The sequence below is a fragment of the Pteropus vampyrus genome, unplaced genomic scaffold (genome assembly GCF_000151845.1).
Source record: "Pteropus vampyrus isolate Shadow unplaced genomic scaffold, Pvam_2.0 Scaffold92, whole genome shotgun sequence".
Lineage (NCBI taxonomy): Eukaryota > Metazoa > Chordata > Mammalia > Chiroptera > Pteropodidae > Pteropus > Pteropus vampyrus.
The window spans coordinates 2,738,563-2,757,822 of NW_011888873.1; the positions used below are offsets into that span (position 1 = coordinate 2,738,563).

Genomic DNA, 19,260 nt, shown 5'->3' on the forward strand with positions numbered 1-19,260 from the left:
TAAGCAGCTCTCCTGTGAAACCAGATTACCATACTTGACTTCCAAATGTTTGTATTTGAAATTTAAAAGAAAACTGGCACTTTTACTGGTTTATGGTATGTTTAGTTTAAATGTCACTGATTTCAGAAATTTAAGGCTGAGCCCTCATTGCAATAGTCAATGGAAGGAAAGTTGACATAAAAAGGAATTTTAGAACATTTAGAAATTCTATAACAGCTCTTCTAAAGTTTGCTAATGCTTTATTTCAACACTTGATGGGTCTCTTAAAGAAGGTCCAGTTCCTAAGCTATTATTTGAATAAACTGTTCTAATTCAAAATAGAACGTAAGAGGCTCTCATTAATAATACTAAAGTTAATGATGTCTGTTAGCTATGACTTACTAAGAAATTTCTAATGAGTAGGGATAAGCAAGAATGGCATGGTGGTATATGGTGTGCATGCACACAAACATGTGTGTGCGTGCGCAACACATACACACACACACACACGGCTTGTGTCCACCACATCATCTGACTCTTTCTGCTTATCAGTCTGCCTAATGCAGAGAGATGTCTAATACAACCAAGTGAAATGATAAATCAATCGGCTGATTGGTTTACAAAAGAAACTCATCATCTTCCCCATCCACAAGTTTTCATTAGTCTGATAGCTATTTCTCTTGTTACTGAGATTGGAACACTGATAAACAACTGTCACAAGATAAGCAGAGACAGACAAGCCAGAAAAAGTAAAAGATCAGGTGAAGAAAGGCAGCCAACAGACGTGATGGGTGATACCTTCTTAGCCGGGGAGCCAACTCCACCATCACCAGAATGATGACTGGCATCTTCTCTAATCATAAACATCAAACACTTTTGGATCATTTTGCTATTGCAATAGATTTTTTGTGGAAAAGTTAGGTTGGAAATATGAGCCATCAGGCCAATTATACGCTTCGAACCTTTGCTAAGACTGCGCAAGTGTGGTGTGTGTTAGGCACTATGGAACCTAACAGAGTGCTAGTCAGCAGACACTCAGGTTTGTTGAATAAACAGGTACTACACACATAGACAAAGCAAGGTAAGACCCTGCTAAATGCCAAGACGCTTTCCATCACCATCTGCCACCCTGCTCTCTAGTCCCACATCCGGGGCTAAGTTAAAGCCATTTACCACCGGGGGTAAAATCATAATGAAACACCAGTCCTAGCTGACAACAATTAAGATTCCTCAGATGTCATGCCATTCTGCAAGGCACCTGGCTAACAAGAGTTCCTATGTAATATAGTGTCTTCCTTTACTTTATTAAAAGTGCATCACATAGAATGAAATCTAAATTCCTATTTTACTTCTCTTCCATCTCCATTCTACATCAGAACCTAGCCTAACACCAGAGACATATTAGACGCTCCAGTTTCCATCGATGGTATTTTTCAAATATAGGCTAATAAATTGGTCTACCATCTCCAGGGTCATTCTCATCCCCTCTTCATAAGTTAGAATCACCACAGCTGTTTCTCAAAACTGTGTTCTTTGCTTTATCAGTTTAGGTGTCACAGCTATACTGTGACTTATTTCTGTAAAATACAATAGTAATAGAACAAAAAGGCCTAATTAAATCTAGTCTGAATATATATATATGTGTGTGTATATACACACACACACACACACACACACACACACATACACACACATATGTGTGTATGTACACACACGTTGCTGGTTCCCAAATTACAACAAAATTATACTGAATGACAGCTACCGTCTCCCCAATAAGTGAACATCTCTACCACCCCTCCAAACCGCCATGGAGGTTGTTACAAAAAAACCCTACATAACTGCATATAGGGATGAAAGAGCACAGAGGGCAGAACAGATACACAGAGAAAACTCGAGAAAACTCGCAACTCACTGTACCGAGAAGTAACTTTTCTCTCCAAGGTTCAGCATTACAAGACAGTGGTAGAGGCTGTGAACTCTGCAGTTAAAACCTTAGGTTCAGAGCCCAGTTGTGCTCCTCATTTGTTGTGTGAATTGCGGCAAGCTATTTAATTTTTGACTCTAAATTTCTTCTCTTAATAAGTGCACATAGTGATGTTTACTTTATAGAACTATTGAGAGGATTAAATGAGATAATGGATGTGAGTGCTTACACTGCCCCTGAAACCTAGCAAGTATTTAATAAACAGTAGTTAGTATTAAAATTATCTTCTCCATGCCTATCTGAATTTATTCAATTTACTCTTTTATAGTGTTTGAATTTCTACCAAGAAATCATTTGGTCCTAAAAATAAATCTTTTTTAAAAAACAGATATCTGTGGGAAAGCTAAGAGGGCAATAGTCTTTCTTATTCTAGTATGAAATAATCATATTATTCACCTCTTGATTCTTAGCTGTGAGCGTGCTCACTGAATGAATGGAATATTCTGATTGGGAGGCAGAAAAGTTAAGATACACACACACATATAGACATAGCATTTGGGATGTATTACTGGGCAAGAAGAGAATAACGGTCTTAAAGCAAATAGGAAACATGCATTACATAGGGACTTTGGAGAGAGAAAGTTACTAGAAGATGAGAAATAATACGAACTGAGTTACAAGAATATAAAAAATATCAAAGAAAGTTGGCCTCTTTTAAAATTTTGGCTGGGCCCATCTTTTACATAAAAAAACAAAGGGAAACCTAGCACTTGAGTACTCAGTACTAAGGGTTAGTGGTGCACTAGGAGTTAGATAGTTTCGCATGGGACCTGGGGTGCTAATAGCTATTCTAATTCTCTTTTCTAAGAAAAACACCTTGTAGGATTCCAAAACAAAAAAACAAAAAAACTTCCACACAAGCTTTCACTATTTCGCGTACTCCTTACTCAAAGATGGTGTGTCCGGTATTACCCTTCCCAGGTAAGTAAACCACAAGCGACGTCCACAGCCAAGGGCCTCACCTTGACAAGAACAACCCTCTACAAGCCGTGCCAGGGACTGCCCAGACTGTAACTCAAGGTAAGGACAGTCACCATTTCTACAGTATGTGCATAACCCCTGAGGTCTACCCTAGCAATTTACCTCATGAAAATTCTTAAAATGAACAAAACAGATCATTCTCACTCTTTATGACAAATTAACACTTTTTAAACTGCCTCTCTTCTTAATCAACTATTTACTGAATGGTTTCCAGGTGTAGGGAACTGCTCGGAGATGTAGAAAAAGGCATAAATCTTGATCCTTGCCTCCGATGAGCTTATAATTTAGGTGGGAAACAGGATATAAATGTGTGAAAACATAAGCAATTGTAACATATTCGAATTACTGTTTAAAACACCCTGAGAAGAGATAGAACAAGGAAGTACATGAATGACTAGCTAATTAATTATATCACAGGAATTTATTACATATAATTTATATTAATATATAATATATAAATTATACATATATACACACACACTCACACGTATACACAAAGAGAGAGAAATTAATTCTGCAATAGGACTAAGAAATAACCTCCAGTTGGAAGTGATTGGGAGAAACTTTGAATAGGGTCTTTAAGGATGAGTAGAACTGATGGACTCAGGGACATTATACAATTTTATTCTCAACATACTATGCTTGTATTTTTCATGACCGAACATCCTTTAACACTGACTCAACCTCCTCAACTTTGCTTTGAAGACGCAAAGTGCTGTGCCTGAAGAAGAGAGATCTTTGACAGTGAAGAAAGGACACATGCTTTCTGCCTGTCCGTGACAGGGTGAGTTATGGGGATGGATATGAGAGCCAAGAGAAGAAGAGATGTTCAAGGGGCCTATCCAATATATAGTTTGCATTATTTTTAAATGTTCGCATTATTATCACAAATTACATAAGGGATTTAACAGTCTCAGAAATATCTTCAATAAAAAAAGTGCTAAAACTATAAATTTGACGAGGTGGTAAAACCATGCTTTTAGATTTGCCAAGTTTCACTTTGGAAGCACAGCGCGTAATGTACTTTCGAGAATCAAACTTTAGCATCTACTATTTAAAACAAAACAAAACAAAACAGCTTTTGTGTGAAAAGCCCATGGATGTTGTAAGAAAACAGCTCTGCTGTAATCTGACTCCTCAAGTAGACTACAATGAAATACTCTTAACTTCCCTTGTGGTTAAAGAGCAGCCTCCACACGATGGTAGTAGTGCTGGAGACAGTCCTGAGCAGATAAATCAGGCTTTCTTGGATTTTAGTGCCTTGCGTGTAGGTTAACGGGCCAAATAACATGCCACCTTTCAGGGACTGGATTAGTAGAGAAAGAAAAAATTCAAATAATATTTACTGAATGCCTCCATGAGAGGAGTGAGATATTGAAACTGGTGGAAATCTGAAGCAGTTTAATTATTTCCACTCGCAAATCCTACAGCTGTCTGACTTTCAGTTCTGAGGTGACGGCTCTGGGATGAATCATGCTGGAGAGGTCGCATCTGGAGGGCAGCCTACAGGGGGCACTTCGACTGCTCAAGCTTGAGGCTGTGGGGGATTAACAGCAAGACCGCTTTTCAGAGGACAGGGCACCCTCATCAAAGGGGCTGTAGACATTTTACCATATTTCTTTGCACACAACAAGTCTTGAAAGAAAAGCAGGGGCAACCTACCTGACCCTTTCTGGACTGGCTCCATCTCCCAGGTAGCTTTGACGCTAAAGCCTGGTGCATGCTAGGGGTTTGCATCCAGGCACAAGAAGGAGCCAGTAACAGAAACGGACGTCCTAGAATCTGAAATAAGAAGAAAGAGTAAACTTCCGAGTAACAATATCCGGAATGAGCATTTCAGATTGGCTACTGAGGGCCCATGGAACACAACAGGAATCTGGTACTTTACCTTCGTAGATCTACTTTTAAAAAATGAGTTCCAGAACTCTCAGCTCTTCTTACAATTCAGGGCTTGAGATACAGGTGCAAGTTCAGTTCAAAAGCTGGCGAAAAAAGCACCTTAAAAAGGCTTTGTGAATGTACTTTGCTGGTAACGATTTTAGGGAAAAAAAAAAAATCCTCTTTACCATTCTTTTCTCCTATTTGCATGGAACGGCTGGAATCTTGTCCCATGCCTATTCCATATATCACAGCCACTTGCACTGAGCCCACATCCCACTGCAGTGCCTCGGGAATCTGCAGTGTCACTCCTCTTCTGCCTTGTTCTCTGCAAAGTGAAGTCATAGGGACGGATCAGCCAACCTGACTTCTCACTACCCTGCCCAGAATCCTTTGTGAACTGAAATGAGTCATCGCTCCAAGAAAAGCTACAGCCTCTGGTACGTGTGCAGGCTCCTTTGTCTGTGCGCTGCAGAGATGCTGGGCCGGGAATGGACCCCAGGCCCAGGGCCGCAAGGGGTACATCCTCCTCTCCAAGGGGCCCAGGTCTCCTCACATGCATTAGCACCAACTATTATTTTTTAATCATTAAAACAGGAAAAAAGGGCACATACCTCCGGATGCTTGAAAAAAAAGCACACCCATTAAAACTGATCTAGCGTCATATACTCACCAGTCCGTAATTATAAACCTTATATATTCTTTTTTTTTAAGGCTGGCTTTTCATTGTAACGAAGGACGGATCTCCCTCCTGTGTATAACAGGAGGTTCTACTGTACACTGGATCAAAGTTTAGCTGCAGTGAGCTATTTGTCATAAATTCCGGTTGCGGTGCAAGTCCTTGCAAGCCTGGGTCTCATCATAACCGACACACAGCTGTCAGGCTTGCAGCAAAGGCAGCCTGCAGCCTGCCGTCAGCCAGTGCAGCTTCTGCTGCTGCTGAGAAAGGCGGCGTTGGGAATGAGGTCACTATGTCAGGAACTCGTTCTCAGCGTGAGGTTCTCCTGAGCTCACAACACAACTGAAATCTACGGAGTGGTATGATTCATAGGATTTTTTACATCACTGCTTCATCTGCCTTTTTAAAAAAAAAAAAAAAAAATTCTACGTCTTAGATCAGGAAGGCAAAAAAAAAAAAAAATCAATTACATATCTGTGTAAAAATGTCCTTTCACTGCACTGTTTGTACCAAGCCACACTCGTTATCAGCACCACATATACACGTGTACATACTGTACTTATACACACAGCCACACAGAGGAACTTATTTCGGTACAATCATAAAGGAAAAGGATTTATCTCTAGGGTACAAGAAAGAACACATAAACATTTCAAGAAGAAAAAGGGTGGGAGTTGGGAGAGACGAAAGAAAGATAGAAATATCAGCAATTACATTAAAATCAGAGAAAAAAATGGAGTCTGAGAGGAAAAGAATATTTCAGAAAGAAATGAGTTCTATTGTATCAGTAATAACACTGCCCAAACTCTCCCAAATAAACTAATACTAAAGCAAGCAGGCACCTCTCACTACCTCCACTAAGGAACCAAGCAGACACTGTTAAGTTAACCCACACAAAGAAACTAAGCAGATTTGGTAGCAGAGGATGTTTGTACAGTTTTCCCACATCCTCATGAATATAGTAGCTAAGTTACAATGAATACAAAGTGCAGGGCACAACCAGAGATGGGAAGGGCAAAAATGCAATGGATCTTCCCTAGGTTAAAATCTCACCATAGTCACATCCTCTCTTAACTCCTGTCACTTAGCCTGTCTTCAGGAACCTCCTCCCACAGAGCTCTGGTCTCCTCCGAGCCAGTGCACATCCTCTGGTGAACCCTACACAGTGATTCGCATTCTACCCTCGGAAAGCCAAAAAAATGTATAACCCTCTCCTGCCCGATAACTTACCCAATATTTACAAACAGTAACCAGTCCTTAACGTCCCAAATCATCTCGCCTCTAGTTGTGCACAGTTTGGGACACTTAGTAAGCAAGCATACCCTACGTTCATTCATCAACTGATTGATACATTTGGTCTCAACGTTAAATAAATCTTCTTCGGCTCCTGTAACCATCTGACACTTTTCAAATCCTCTGCCCTCATGGTTTCCATCGTTTGCTCCTACTGTGACATATCAATTTATCTCTTCAAATGTTGTATGAAGAACCAAATATATCCTAGCTGTGTTCTCCCCAGGGCAGTATCACTTTCCTGGTTCTGGACTCTATATTCACACGGTCTAAGACTGTGGTAGGGTTTTTTTTCACTTTCTGTATTTTTAATGGCCTCAAATGTTTTCCCATTATGTGCCAAGGTCAATTCTGCACATGGGCTAAAACATCTATATTTTTCAAGTAAATGTGGCTGAGACCATACAAATTTAGGAGGGACTGCCATCACATAGCATGCCGCATCACAGTAGGAAATCAAAAGCCAGAAGTGGCAGGCAGAATAACAGTCTCCCAAAGATGTCCCTACATTAATTCTCAAAACCTATAAATACTACAGTACACGGCAAAGGGGAAACTAAGGTTGCAACTGGAATTAAGGTTGCTAATCAACTGACTTTAAAAGAGAAAGATTATTTGCATAGGCCCAATGGAATCATGTGGGTTCTTAAAAGTAGACGAGGGAATCAGAAGGGGAAGTCAAAGCAATGAGATGTAAGAAGGACTCAACTGACTGTTGTCGCTGGCTTTGAAGAAGGAGGGAGGGGGCTATGATGAAAGGAATGTGGGTAGCCTCGGGATGCTGAACCGGCAAGGGAATGGGTTCTCTCCCCAAGTCCCCAGAAAGGAACATAAGAGAACAGTAGGTTTTTGATTATTGTGTTACACTGTCAATCTCCCGAGAACTTCTTCATATGAATTGCTATTAAATCAAGTCTCATTTGTGCAACTTAGAAAAAACAAAAACAAAAATAAAACAAAAAAAAACCTCATCACTTATGCCTCACGTGTTTTATGAGAAATGGTTTGTTCTCGATTTTCCCTTCCAATGTATTATTTCCTCTCATGTGATGGGCCACCTAGGTTCTCGGCCATGCTGTAGACGGAAGGTGTGGCCCGGCCCCAGGGCCTCCGACCGTGGCAGCTCAGCTTCACTCAGCTCTCTTTGAGTTTGGTTGTGTCATTATTTATAAATTCACCTAAATCCACCTAATTCAACCCATTCCTATCAGGCACAGTCTAATGGTTATAAGGTCAGAAAGTGTGCCTGAGAAACATCTGCACCACAAGAATGCAATGATGTAACTATATAACTAATGGGTTAAAAATTAAGATCTAACTAGAGATATTTTTAGCTCTGGCAATTCAAAAGCCTCTGGGGAAGCTTTAGGTCATTGGACCACTTCTTGATAGGTAAAAACTCAAGTTTCTTCTATAATATAGAAAAGGTTAAATAAGTAGATAAAGGGGGAAAAAAAAACAAATACTCAAAGACAAGGGATAGAAAAATACAAAGAAAAATGTATTCAAATTTTCTAATATCCAAACATGTATTTTTCCATCTATTTATGAGCCTACTATGCCCACATACAGAAACTCATCTAAACTTTACAAGGACCCAATAAGTTAAGTACTGTTATTATTTCCATTAAAAAAAAAAAAAGTTTAACTGCCTTCCTCAGGCTCTCACAGCTAGTAAGTGACAGTGGCAGGATTTCAGTCTGCCGCAGGAGGCTCCAGAGTCTGTTTTTAATCACCACACATCCTGCCTCTCAACTCTGATAAAATAACCACTTGAAACAAAAAGAAAAATTTGTTAAATTTATGGCTTAATTTTTAAATCTAAATTGAAGCTCATTCACTTTGTTAGCACATAATCCAAATGAGGTTAAGTTCACAGGCTGGGTCCCATTAGCAGCAGAGTTTGCCCAGTTCTACAACCCCCGATGGGCTGCCCTCCAGCCTCACGCCACAGACTACTATTAAATGACCATGCAAATTAGTGTAATTGATCACTCAAAACCATACCCATAAGTTCATGTTGCAAGTCCTACCAATAGCAAGATGAGTTTTATGATGGAGGGCCATTAGCCTCCACTCAGAAATAAAGGTGAGAAAGACACTCTGATGTTTTAGATATCAGTCTTTGTTGGAGAGAGAAACTCAAAAATCAACTATAGACATAATTAGAAGTCATCCTCCTCTTCCTGGTGCCTCTTGTCCCTTTTAGTATTAGCGTCCGTGTTAGAGTAAAGACTTACAAACTTTGAATATTTCAAAGGTGATTTGCTCAATTGATGATATGTGGGTAGAGTTTGTGCTTGGCACTCAACTGGTTCCTTGGCAAAAGATTAAATAGTATTTACATAGTGGCACAGTCACGCAGGTTCTTTAGAAAATGCTTTGATGACTAACGGTGTAGCACAGTCTTGGAGTTACTTTACTTGATAAAGCGGGGGGCAATAAATACCCTTATATCAGTTAAAAGTATCAGGTGCCTAACTGCAAATGTTTAAGACACTGGAGATCATGCAGTGTACGTACACTGGTATACAAACTTTTCCATGAAGCAATGACATGGTCTAGACTCTCATGAAGCTTATAATGCATTTGAGGAGATAAGATATTAACACACAAAAAGCGCAAAGAATACAAGACAGTGTTTGTCAAAAGGGAGAACAGGTAATGTGCACCCCCGAGAATTCAGGAGGAAGAACCTGGGCTGAAGCAGTGAGGAATGGCTTCAAGGGAAAGACAAACTTGTCCTAGAATCTGGAGAGGTGAGAGAAAAGAGAAAAGGCATACCATGAGCAAAACATGAGCATCATGAAGAGAGGAATTTCTCTGTGTTTACAGATGTGTTCCTGACAAGTACCTAGCCAATGGCAGGCACTAAATAAATATGTGCTGAATGAATGAATGAATGGAGTGAGTGAGTGAGTGAATGGCCTGAAGAGAGGAAGCATGAACCAAGGCATAAAGGTGCTGATGGGAGGGAGGTAGGGGAACAGGAGGTGGGCCTGCCTCTGGCTGAAGGTTCATATTGGAGAATGGAGAGAGAGGAGGCAAGAAGGGTGGCCTAAGATGAGATTAAGAACAGTCTTTAATAGATAAGAAAATAATCTACCTTATATTTGCAATGAATTTCATTTGCCATTTATCACAGCCATTAGTTAAGTCTCCTCCCTAAGAAGCATTACCCTACATGAACTTCACATTCTCCAAAAACAAGCATTTATAAGCTTATGGCAGCTCATTAGAGGTATGTTGACTGGTCAATGAACGTTTCTTCCCCCGGGGACTTCTCTGCTGCCCATCACCACACAGAAGTCTGTGATGCCAAGACTCTATCCCCTTTGCAAAAAGGGAGCAAAAGGGGAGGGAAAAAATCCTACTCTGTAACAATATTATAATAAACCTACCCTAATTCAATGTAGTTCAAGTCAACAAACATTTATTAAATATAACACTCTTCTTGTTGCTTAAGTCAGAATAACAATGAAGAAGTTATAGCGTCTATCCTCACAGTTTTACATCAACATCTGAGTCATCCTCTGAATCATTCTAGGGAAAGAGGAAGAGAGTACCATGAGAACAAAGAAAGATGACTACTTCTGTTAGAGAGATAGCAAGGAAGCATGGCAGGAATTGGGCAGCACTTTAGGAAAGCAGCAGCAGTTGAGAGGGGCCCCAAACATACGTCAGTAAAGGGGTGGGGGGAGAGAAAAGTTGGAGATGTCTTTCCAGGCAGCAAAAAGATAATGTGGGTTGGAGAGTACAAGATGTTCTGGAGAATGTCTGCTGGTCCACCTGGCTTGGCCAGCAAGTGTAGAATATGTGAAGGAGAAGGGTAGAGATTAAGCCAAAGAGTAAGTCAGGCTGAGAAAAGATTTTGAAATTGCAAGAGAAAGGCACTCAGGGTTTTTACAAGGGAGTGATGCTACTAAGGCTGTAAACTTAGGTTACTCTGGCAACAGGGTATAGGATGCATCCAAAGAGAGAAGATAATTATTGAGACAAAGGAAGAGGCTATTGTGAAAAACTGAACAAGAGGCACAGAGCACTTAAACAAGGAACAGAGAGGAGCACCGAGATATAAGATACTGTTCTGTTTCACAAAGGGACTGTCCAAAATTTCCAGCACGAAATCTTAGGATACTATCAGAAATGCACTTACAGAAGTATCATGTACAGCTAACACTCCTTGCTCATCACCTACCCAAAAGACTGTGCTATGATGAGAGTCTGACATTTGGAGTAGTGCTCAGGGTAGAAGAATAAGTAGTTCGAATTGAAAAATGAAGGGAAGAGGAGAAGAAATCCTCTGAACAGAATCCCTGGGCACAAAATAACAGATCAGACTTTCCTGGCTGCATGAAAGCTGATAAAAAGGTGCAAATTAAAAATTCAACAGAAGTGGTTTCAAAAGCAGAAAGTTTCAGAGTTTTCAAGGTCTTTATAATCCAAGATTTACTGAGTTAAGTGCATTTTTGTTATGGTAGAAGAAATAATTTCAATGCAAGTTGGATTATATGCAACATGTATACACTAGGAAACTAAGTAAGTAAAGACCAAATATCCTTGGTAGCCCTAGAAGTACTAGAGAGCACCAATACCAACACGCAGTGAAGAACAGCGCTGTTCTGTGTTACTTACTAAAATTCTCAAAAGTCTTTGGATCAGATCAATTGTCATAGGATTAGGAACATAGAATAATGACATTTTAGAGCGGCAGAAGACACTGAAAGTCATCTTAGGGTCCAAGTAGGGTCCAAAGATAATCTTAGGGTCCAAGTGGGGGAAGCGGACTTGCCCAAAGTTACAAAGAGCCAGTCACAAAGCCAGAACTGACATCCAGATCTCCTGATTCTCAGTGCAGACATCCTCCCATCCCTCCACAATACCTGGTAAAATTTACTAAAAGACAATTAAACTCTAAGCCTTCTCAGATGTACTTCAGATAAGATATAAATATATTAAGTAAGCAGATGTCCAATTTTCCATACTACACTATAGTATAAATTATTTTTCTGCCCTCACTTTTTCTAATCAATGTCCAAAGAAGATAAGGAAGGAATAGATGAAAGTAAAGTGAGAAAAACTGAGAGCCTGTGAGTTTGCAGTTAAAAAGAGAGATTTTAAATTTGCTGTTTTGATATAAAACAGTAGGAAGACTATGAGAAAGCATGGGGAAATGAGATGTTACCTTTCTATGTTATAATTTTATTACATTAGCATTTGGATTTGTGAACAGGTCATGTCTAACTTCCTGGGTGAAAACACAGCTGAGTACATCTCAGATATTTCTACTTAGTATTTTCCACTGCAGAAGACAGTGATGGTCTGCCCAAGGAAGCCCACAATAACCGAGCAAAAACACAAAAGATTCTGCTCTGAGGGCCTCTTGAAATTCACACAAGCTATGCATTATACTCTGTAAGACACTGCTTTTTGTCTTAACAGCAAAATTTTAAAAAATTGCTTCCACTGAACATCATTCAACGTTACTTTCCAAATTTTACAAGTGTACTAGTGCTCGAGATAGACCATCCACATTTATCCTGAGGTCACATAAACCTGCAGCGTAGGGCCCTAGTCCCTGGAGGCAAATATACCCCCAATTGGAGAAGCAACTACTACATCTGAAAACACACCTGAAAGTGGTATTTCCCAATTAGTTTTCAAAGTTATCATCGGTATTTCTGTAGCTTTAAAGATACACCATTACTGAGTCCTAAAAGCTCTTTTGGCTGGAATTAGTTAGAAGGTCAAAGAGCAGAGAAACTGAATTACTTTATCACCGGCTTATTTAATTATGGACAAGTTAGCCTCTGTATGGGTTGCATTCCTCCTCTGTAAGATGAAATCAGGAAAAAAATATGAAAGTTGCAAAGGCTGCCATATTTTTTAAAAGGAGGCATATCTATAGAACTAACCTCTGACCTCAAGGTGCTTCCAATTAACTAAGGAATGAAAAGTAAACACACATGAAAAGAAGGTATCACGATACTTCCCCAAAAACTATGAATAAGAGGAGAAAACTTGCTGCAAACTAAGTCCAGACGGAGTGCAAAGTAAAGAAATACTGGTCAAAGCTTTCCAGCACAATGCTGACCGTGGCATGCCGGGGCTGCCTTTGTATTTCTTACAGGCCCCAGCAGCACCCCATTAGAAGGGGTAAGCCTCTATTTAGTCCAGCCCACACTTCGGGGAAGTGGAGGGACCGCCGATGTGCTGCTCCCCTGGCATTTCAGTGCACTCCGGACCCTTAGTGTCTAGTCTGTCTCTATTCTCACTGACTAGAATGTGAACAGGATTCACTAGACTGTATTTTCAGTACTCCAAATAGTGGTTGAAAACAGTGCTTTGGCACCTAAAACAGTCAAATAATTATTGGCTAAAAAAAAATATTACTTGGACTTCGATATCCTCTACCTATTTATTATCACAAATTTCTTCTACCTGTCCACTAACCTCTTTTGCTGACATTAGGCCATTCCTCTGTGGCATCTCTACACATCATCTCATAGGAGCTAGAGCATACGTGTTTATTGAGAAAGTGTTTATAAAACTAGGGGAAAAAAATCATAACATCTTGATGTTAAAAAAAACAAATCAGTCATATTCTCTTTTGTCTCTATATAAAACTGAAAGAAAGAAACAAATAAACAAGACAAACAAGGACTCATGAACACAGACAACAGTTCAGAGGTTACTAGAGGAGAAAGAGGTGGGGGAAATAGATAAGGGTAAAAGGAGTCAAATATATGGTGATGGAAGGAAATTTGACCTTGGGTGGTGAACGCACAATGCAATATACAAATGATGTATTATTGAATTGTACACTTGAAAGTTCTGTAAACTTATTAACCAATGTCACCCCAATAAATTAAATTTAAAAATTAAATTAAATTAAATGAATGGGATCACAGTGATTAGACAACCATCTATATTTGCTTTGTCCAATACAGTTGCTACTAGCTACATGTAGTTATTTAACTTGAAGTCAATTTACATTAAATCAAATGAAAATTTTAGTCCCTCTATTTCAAATGCTCAATAATAACTATACAGGCTAATATTCACTACATTTGGCACAGCATATATAGAACGTTTCTATCACCTCAGAAAGTTCGATTAAACTGCACTGATCTAGTTAATCAATAAGCAATCACAAGAACATTAAGTATCATTCACTTTTACAATAAAGCCTATAATTTTAAAAACATACTTTTTTTTTAGAAATTGACATATACGAAATCAGGACTTTCTTTGATGTACAAAATCCGTGAGTTTTAACACATGTGTAGATTTGTATAACCACCATCACAATCAGGGTAGAGTCCGATATAGAATAGTTCCATCGCCCCAAAAACTCCTTCAGGATGCTCCTTACGTACCCCTAATCCCTGGAAACAACTGATATGTTCCTTGTCCCTCTCGTTTTCTCTTTTCCAGACTGTCATGTGAATGGAATCACATGGTACGTAACTGTCAGACTGGCTCCTTTCACCGAGCACAGTGCTACGGAAACTCCTAATGTTCTTGCATGGACTAGAGGCGAGTGCTGACTCATATGGTTAAGGGTGGAGTTACCTTTAGAAGAGACCGCCAAACTGTTTTCCAGATTGGCTATACAATTTTGCAATCTAACCAGCAATGTAGTTCTAGGAGCTTTATTTGTTTATTTTTGGGGTTTCTCTACACAGTCAATCATGTTGTCTGCAAAGAGACAGTTTTATTATAATTTGTATTTCAGTTCTTTGTTTAAGGAATTTTATTTTAGAAATTCTAGTATGATGTTGAATGGGAATAGTAAAAGTGGACATCCTTGCCTTGTTCCCAATCTTAAGAGAGTATTTAGTCTTTAAGTACAATGTTAGCTGCAGAGTTTTTTAGACGTTCTTTATCCTAGGTTAAGGAAGTTGCCTTCTGTGTCTCGATTAAGAGCTTTTATTGTAAATGTATGTTGAATTTTATCAATTGCTTTTTCTGAATCAATTGTTATTATCGTGTGATTTTTCTTTTTTAGTTTATTAATATGGTGAATTACATTGATTTTCAAATGCTGAATTAGCTTTGAGTTTCAGGGCTTACCCCTACTTGGTCATGGTTTATTCTTCTTTTTACATATTGCTGAATTCAATTTGCTAATATTTTATGGAGGATTTTTACATCTATGTTTATGAGGAAAATTGGTCTGCAGTTTTATTGTTCTATCTGTCTGGTTTTGGCATAAAGATAATGCTGGTTTCATAAAATGGGTTGAGAAGTGTTGCATCCTTTTCTATTTTCTAGAAAAGGTCCTATTAAATTGGTGTTATTTTTTCCATAAATGTATGGTAGAATTTTTCAGTGAAACTACTTGGAACTGGAGTTTTTGGTTTGGGTTTCTTGGGGTAAAATTTTAACTATAAATTAAATGTATTTAAAAGATACAGGGCTATTCAGGTAATTTATTTCTTTTTGAGTGAGTTTCAATAGGATGTTCTTTCTAAGATTTGGTCTATTTCACCTAAATTGTTGAATTTATGTGCAGAGAGCTGTTTGTGGTGTTCCCTTATTATGTCTGTGGAGTCTGTAATGATATACCGTTTCACTCCTAATATTGATCATTTGTATCTTCTTATTTCCTTGTCAATTTAGCTAGAGATTTATCTATTTTATTGTTATTTTTAAAGAACCAGTTTTTGACTTCATTGGTTTTCTACATTAATTTTGTTTTCAAATTCGTTGATATATGCTCTTTATTATTTTTCCTTCTGCTTGTTTTGGGCTTATTTTGCAATTTTTTTCCAGTTCTTTTAGGTGAAAGCTTACACTATTCATTTTGGATCTTTTTTTCTTTTCTAACATGAGCATTTGATCTATATATTTCCCACTAAGCCCTGCTTTGTCTGATTCGTATGAATTGTGATATGTTGTATTTTCACTTTAGTTCACCTCAAAATACTTTCCCTGAGACTTCCTCTTTGATCCATGGATTACTTAGAAGCACATTATTTAATTTCCTAGTATTTGGGGATTTATCAGTTATCTTTCTGTTGTTGATTTCTAGTTAAGTTCCTTTATGGTAAAATAACATATTTTGGATTATTTAAATTCTTTAACTGTGTTTAGGTTTGTCTTATGTCTCGGGATATCAACTATCTTTGTGAATGTTCTCTGAGGATTTGAAAGGAACGTATACCTGCTTATTTTAAGGAGGAATATTTTATAAAAGGTTGATTAACTCTCGTTGGTTAGTAGTATTGTTCAGTTTTTCTATATCCATGTGGTTTTCTAGCTACTTGTTCCATCAATTACTGAGACAGCCATGTTATTGAAGTCCCCAACTAAACTCACCCATTACTCCTTTCAGTTCTATTTTGCCTCATATACTTTGAAGCTTTGTTGTTAGGTGCATACACTTTTAATATGCTCTTTAAAAGCTTTTTTTTGATAAGAACACTTAACATGAGGTCTACGCTCTTAACAGATTTTTAAGTGTACAACACAGTATTGTTATCTACAGGCACAATGTTGTGTATCAGATCTCTAGAACTTATTCATCTTTGTATAACTGAAATTTTATACACGTTGATTAGCAACTCCCATTCTCCCCTCCCAATCACCATTCTCTTCTTTGCCTCTATAAGTCTGACCTCTTAGCTACCTCATATAAGTGGAATCCTGCAGTATATTCCTCCTTCCGCGTCTGGCTTATTTCACTTACATAATATCCGTAACATTCATCCATATTGTTGCATACTGCAGGATTTCTTTCTTTTTTTTTAAGGCTGAATATATTCCATTGTATGTATATACCACATTTTCTTTATTCATTCATGTGTCCACAGACACTTAGGCTGTTTCCACATCTTGCTTATTGTGAACAGCGCTGTAAAGAACATGGAACTGCGGATAGCTCTTTTAAGATCCTGCTTTTAATTCTTTTGGATAAATACCCAGAAGTGGGCTTTCTGGATCATACAGTAGTTCCATTTTTAATTTTTTGAGGAAACTTCATACCGTTTCCCCTAGTGGCTGTGCCACTTTGCATTCCCATCAACAGTCCACGAGAGTCCCAATTTCTCCACATCCTCGCCAACACTTATCTTTTTTGTTTTTTTGACAATAGCTATCCTAACAGGTATATGGTGATATCTTATTGTGGTTTAGATTTCCATTTCCCTAATGATTAGTGATGTTGAGCATCTTCTCACATACTTGTTGGCCATTTTTATATCTCCTTTGGGGAAACGTCTATTCACGTCAGCCCTTTTTTAATCAGGTCATTAGTTTGGGGAGCTTTGTTTTTTTTTGTTTTGTTTTGTTTTGCTATTGAGGTATAAGAATTCCTTATATATTTTGGAAATTAACCCATTTTCAGACATATGGTTTACATATATTTTCTCTCATTCCACAGGCTGCCTTTTTACTCTGTTGATTGTTTCCTTTCCTGTGGAGTTTTTTAGTTGATGCAGTTTTACTTGCCTAATTTCGCTTTTGTTGCCTGTGATTTTGGTGTCATATCCAATAAAAATCACTGAAATCATTGCCAAGACCAATGTCATGAAGCTTTTCCCTTATGTGTTCTTCTAAGAGTTTTATAGATTACATGTAAGTCCTTAATCTGAGTTGATTTTTGTGTATGGTTTACGAGCTACATCACTTTAAATGTCATCTTGGTGAACTTACCTGTTTATTTTTATGCATTGTTCCTGTTTACCCTTGGTAACTTTCCTTGCTCTGAAGTCTACTTTTTTCTGACATTGATACAGCTGCTCAAGTTTTCGTTTGATTAATGTTAGCATGATACATCTTTTTACCTTTTGTTTTTATCCTACTCATATCACTATATTTAAAATGTATTACTTATAGACAACATATCCTTTTGTCATTTTTTAAAAATCCATTCTGACAATCTGCTATTTATTTGGCATGTTAAGATGACTTATATTTAAATGTAGTTATTTATATGTTGGGATTTAGACCTATCATTTTATTATTTGTTTTATATCTGTTTTCCTTTCCTATTTTCGCTTGGATTGTTTGAATAGTTTTAGTATTCTGTTTTTATTGATTGATTTTTTAGTATATTCCTTTGTACAGTATTTTTAGTTGTTGCTTTAAGCATTTCAGTATACATACTTAACTTTTCACAGTCTACTTGGAATTAATAGTTAACTACTTCAAGTGATAGAACTCACCACCATATTGGTCCCTTTACCCTCCTCTATATTATAGTTGTCATATGTATTACATTTATATACACTGAAAACTCCATCAACGTAAAATTTGTTTTCCATCATTATTTATATTTTAAAGAATTTGAAAAGAATGGTTAATTGTATTTATCCACCTATTTACCATTCTTGATTTTCTTTCATTCCTGATCTTCCAGGTTTTTCTCTGGTTATCATGTTCTACCCATCAACATTTCTTTCAGAGCAGACCTTCTGGCACTGAATTTTTTGTTTTCTTTTATCTGAAAATGTCATTATTTCACCTTCTCATCTGAAAGATATGCTTACTGGATACTTTAAAAATATTGTTCCACTTCATACTAGCTTTTGTAGTTTCTAATGAAAAATCTGTAGTAATTCAAGTTGTTTTTCTACTATGTATCTTTTACCAAATTTAGTAGGTTTCAGTCATTATTTCTTCAAACGTTTTTTCAAATCTCACCAGAGCTTTGATGACACAAATGTTAGACCTTTTTGGTATTGTCCCATACATCCTGAGTTTCTGTTTTTTGGTTTTGTTTTGTTTTGTTCCGCTCTTTTATTCTCTGTTGTTGAGACTGGATAATTTTTATCGATCTAACTTCAAGACCACTGACTCTTCTATTCTCTCCATTCTGTTATCGAGCACATCCATAAATTGTTAATTTTGTTTATCATATATTTCAGTTCTAAAGTCCCCATGTGGTTCTCCCTTATATCTTCCATTCCTCTCCACTCTAACTTTTCATTCTTCTCAAGTGTGTTTAATCATACTTCTTGAATCATAAGTTATAAATCTTTGTCTAATAATTCCAACACGTAACACCTCAGCATTGACAATTGTTGATTGCTCTTTCTCATACAAATTGAGATTATCTTGATTCTTCATCTGCTGAGTAATTTTGAGTAATGTTAATTATTATGTTATGAGATTCCGAGTCTTTAAATCCTAAGGGTAATGCTGATTTTTGTTTTCTTTTAACAGTTTTAAAGGCGATTAACGATTATGTTCAGGCTGCAATTTCCAAACCACCTTCCATAAGGTGTGAATTGATTATCAGTGTGTTCAAAATGCTATCTGGATCTGTCTCATGTGTGTACCATTCAGTGATTAATCTGAGACCTTTGTGTGGTCTAGTTTGGATTTCAGGTCTCAAAGAGGTTGAAATGAGATCCACACATGCACAGCTCAACAGTGAACCCAGGGGTTCATATGATATTTGATGTCATAGCTCTCTCAAGCACCCTCTCTGTGATCTCAACATTTTATAGTTCCCTGG

At 37.7% G+C, this 19,260-nt stretch overlaps 1 protein-coding gene across 10 annotated transcripts in view; it reads right to left on the reverse strand.

Annotated features, from left to right (window-relative positions):
- STOX2 (storkhead box 2) overlaps positions 1–19,260 on the reverse strand; it is a 209,650-nt gene that overhangs the window by 27,880 nt on the left and 162,510 nt on the right. For 2 of the 10 annotated variants that reach the window (XM_023532904.1, XM_023532905.1), the window contains exons 2-3: positions 4,833–5,150; positions 4,607–4,726 (exon numbers count right to left, since the gene is read on the reverse strand). The exons of 5 other annotated variants lie outside the window; for them this stretch is intronic. In XM_023532904.1, coding sequence (XP_023388672.1) covers positions 4,607–4,631 — 25 coding nt within the window. In that variant the 5' untranslated portion in view covers positions 4,632–4,726; positions 4,833–5,150. Of the gene's footprint in view, positions 1–4,606; positions 4,727–4,832; positions 5,151–5,495; positions 5,701–19,260 lie in introns of those variants that run through there. 3 more of the 10 variants (XM_023532903.1, XM_023532906.1, XM_011364031.2) reach the window with 3 other exon arrangements.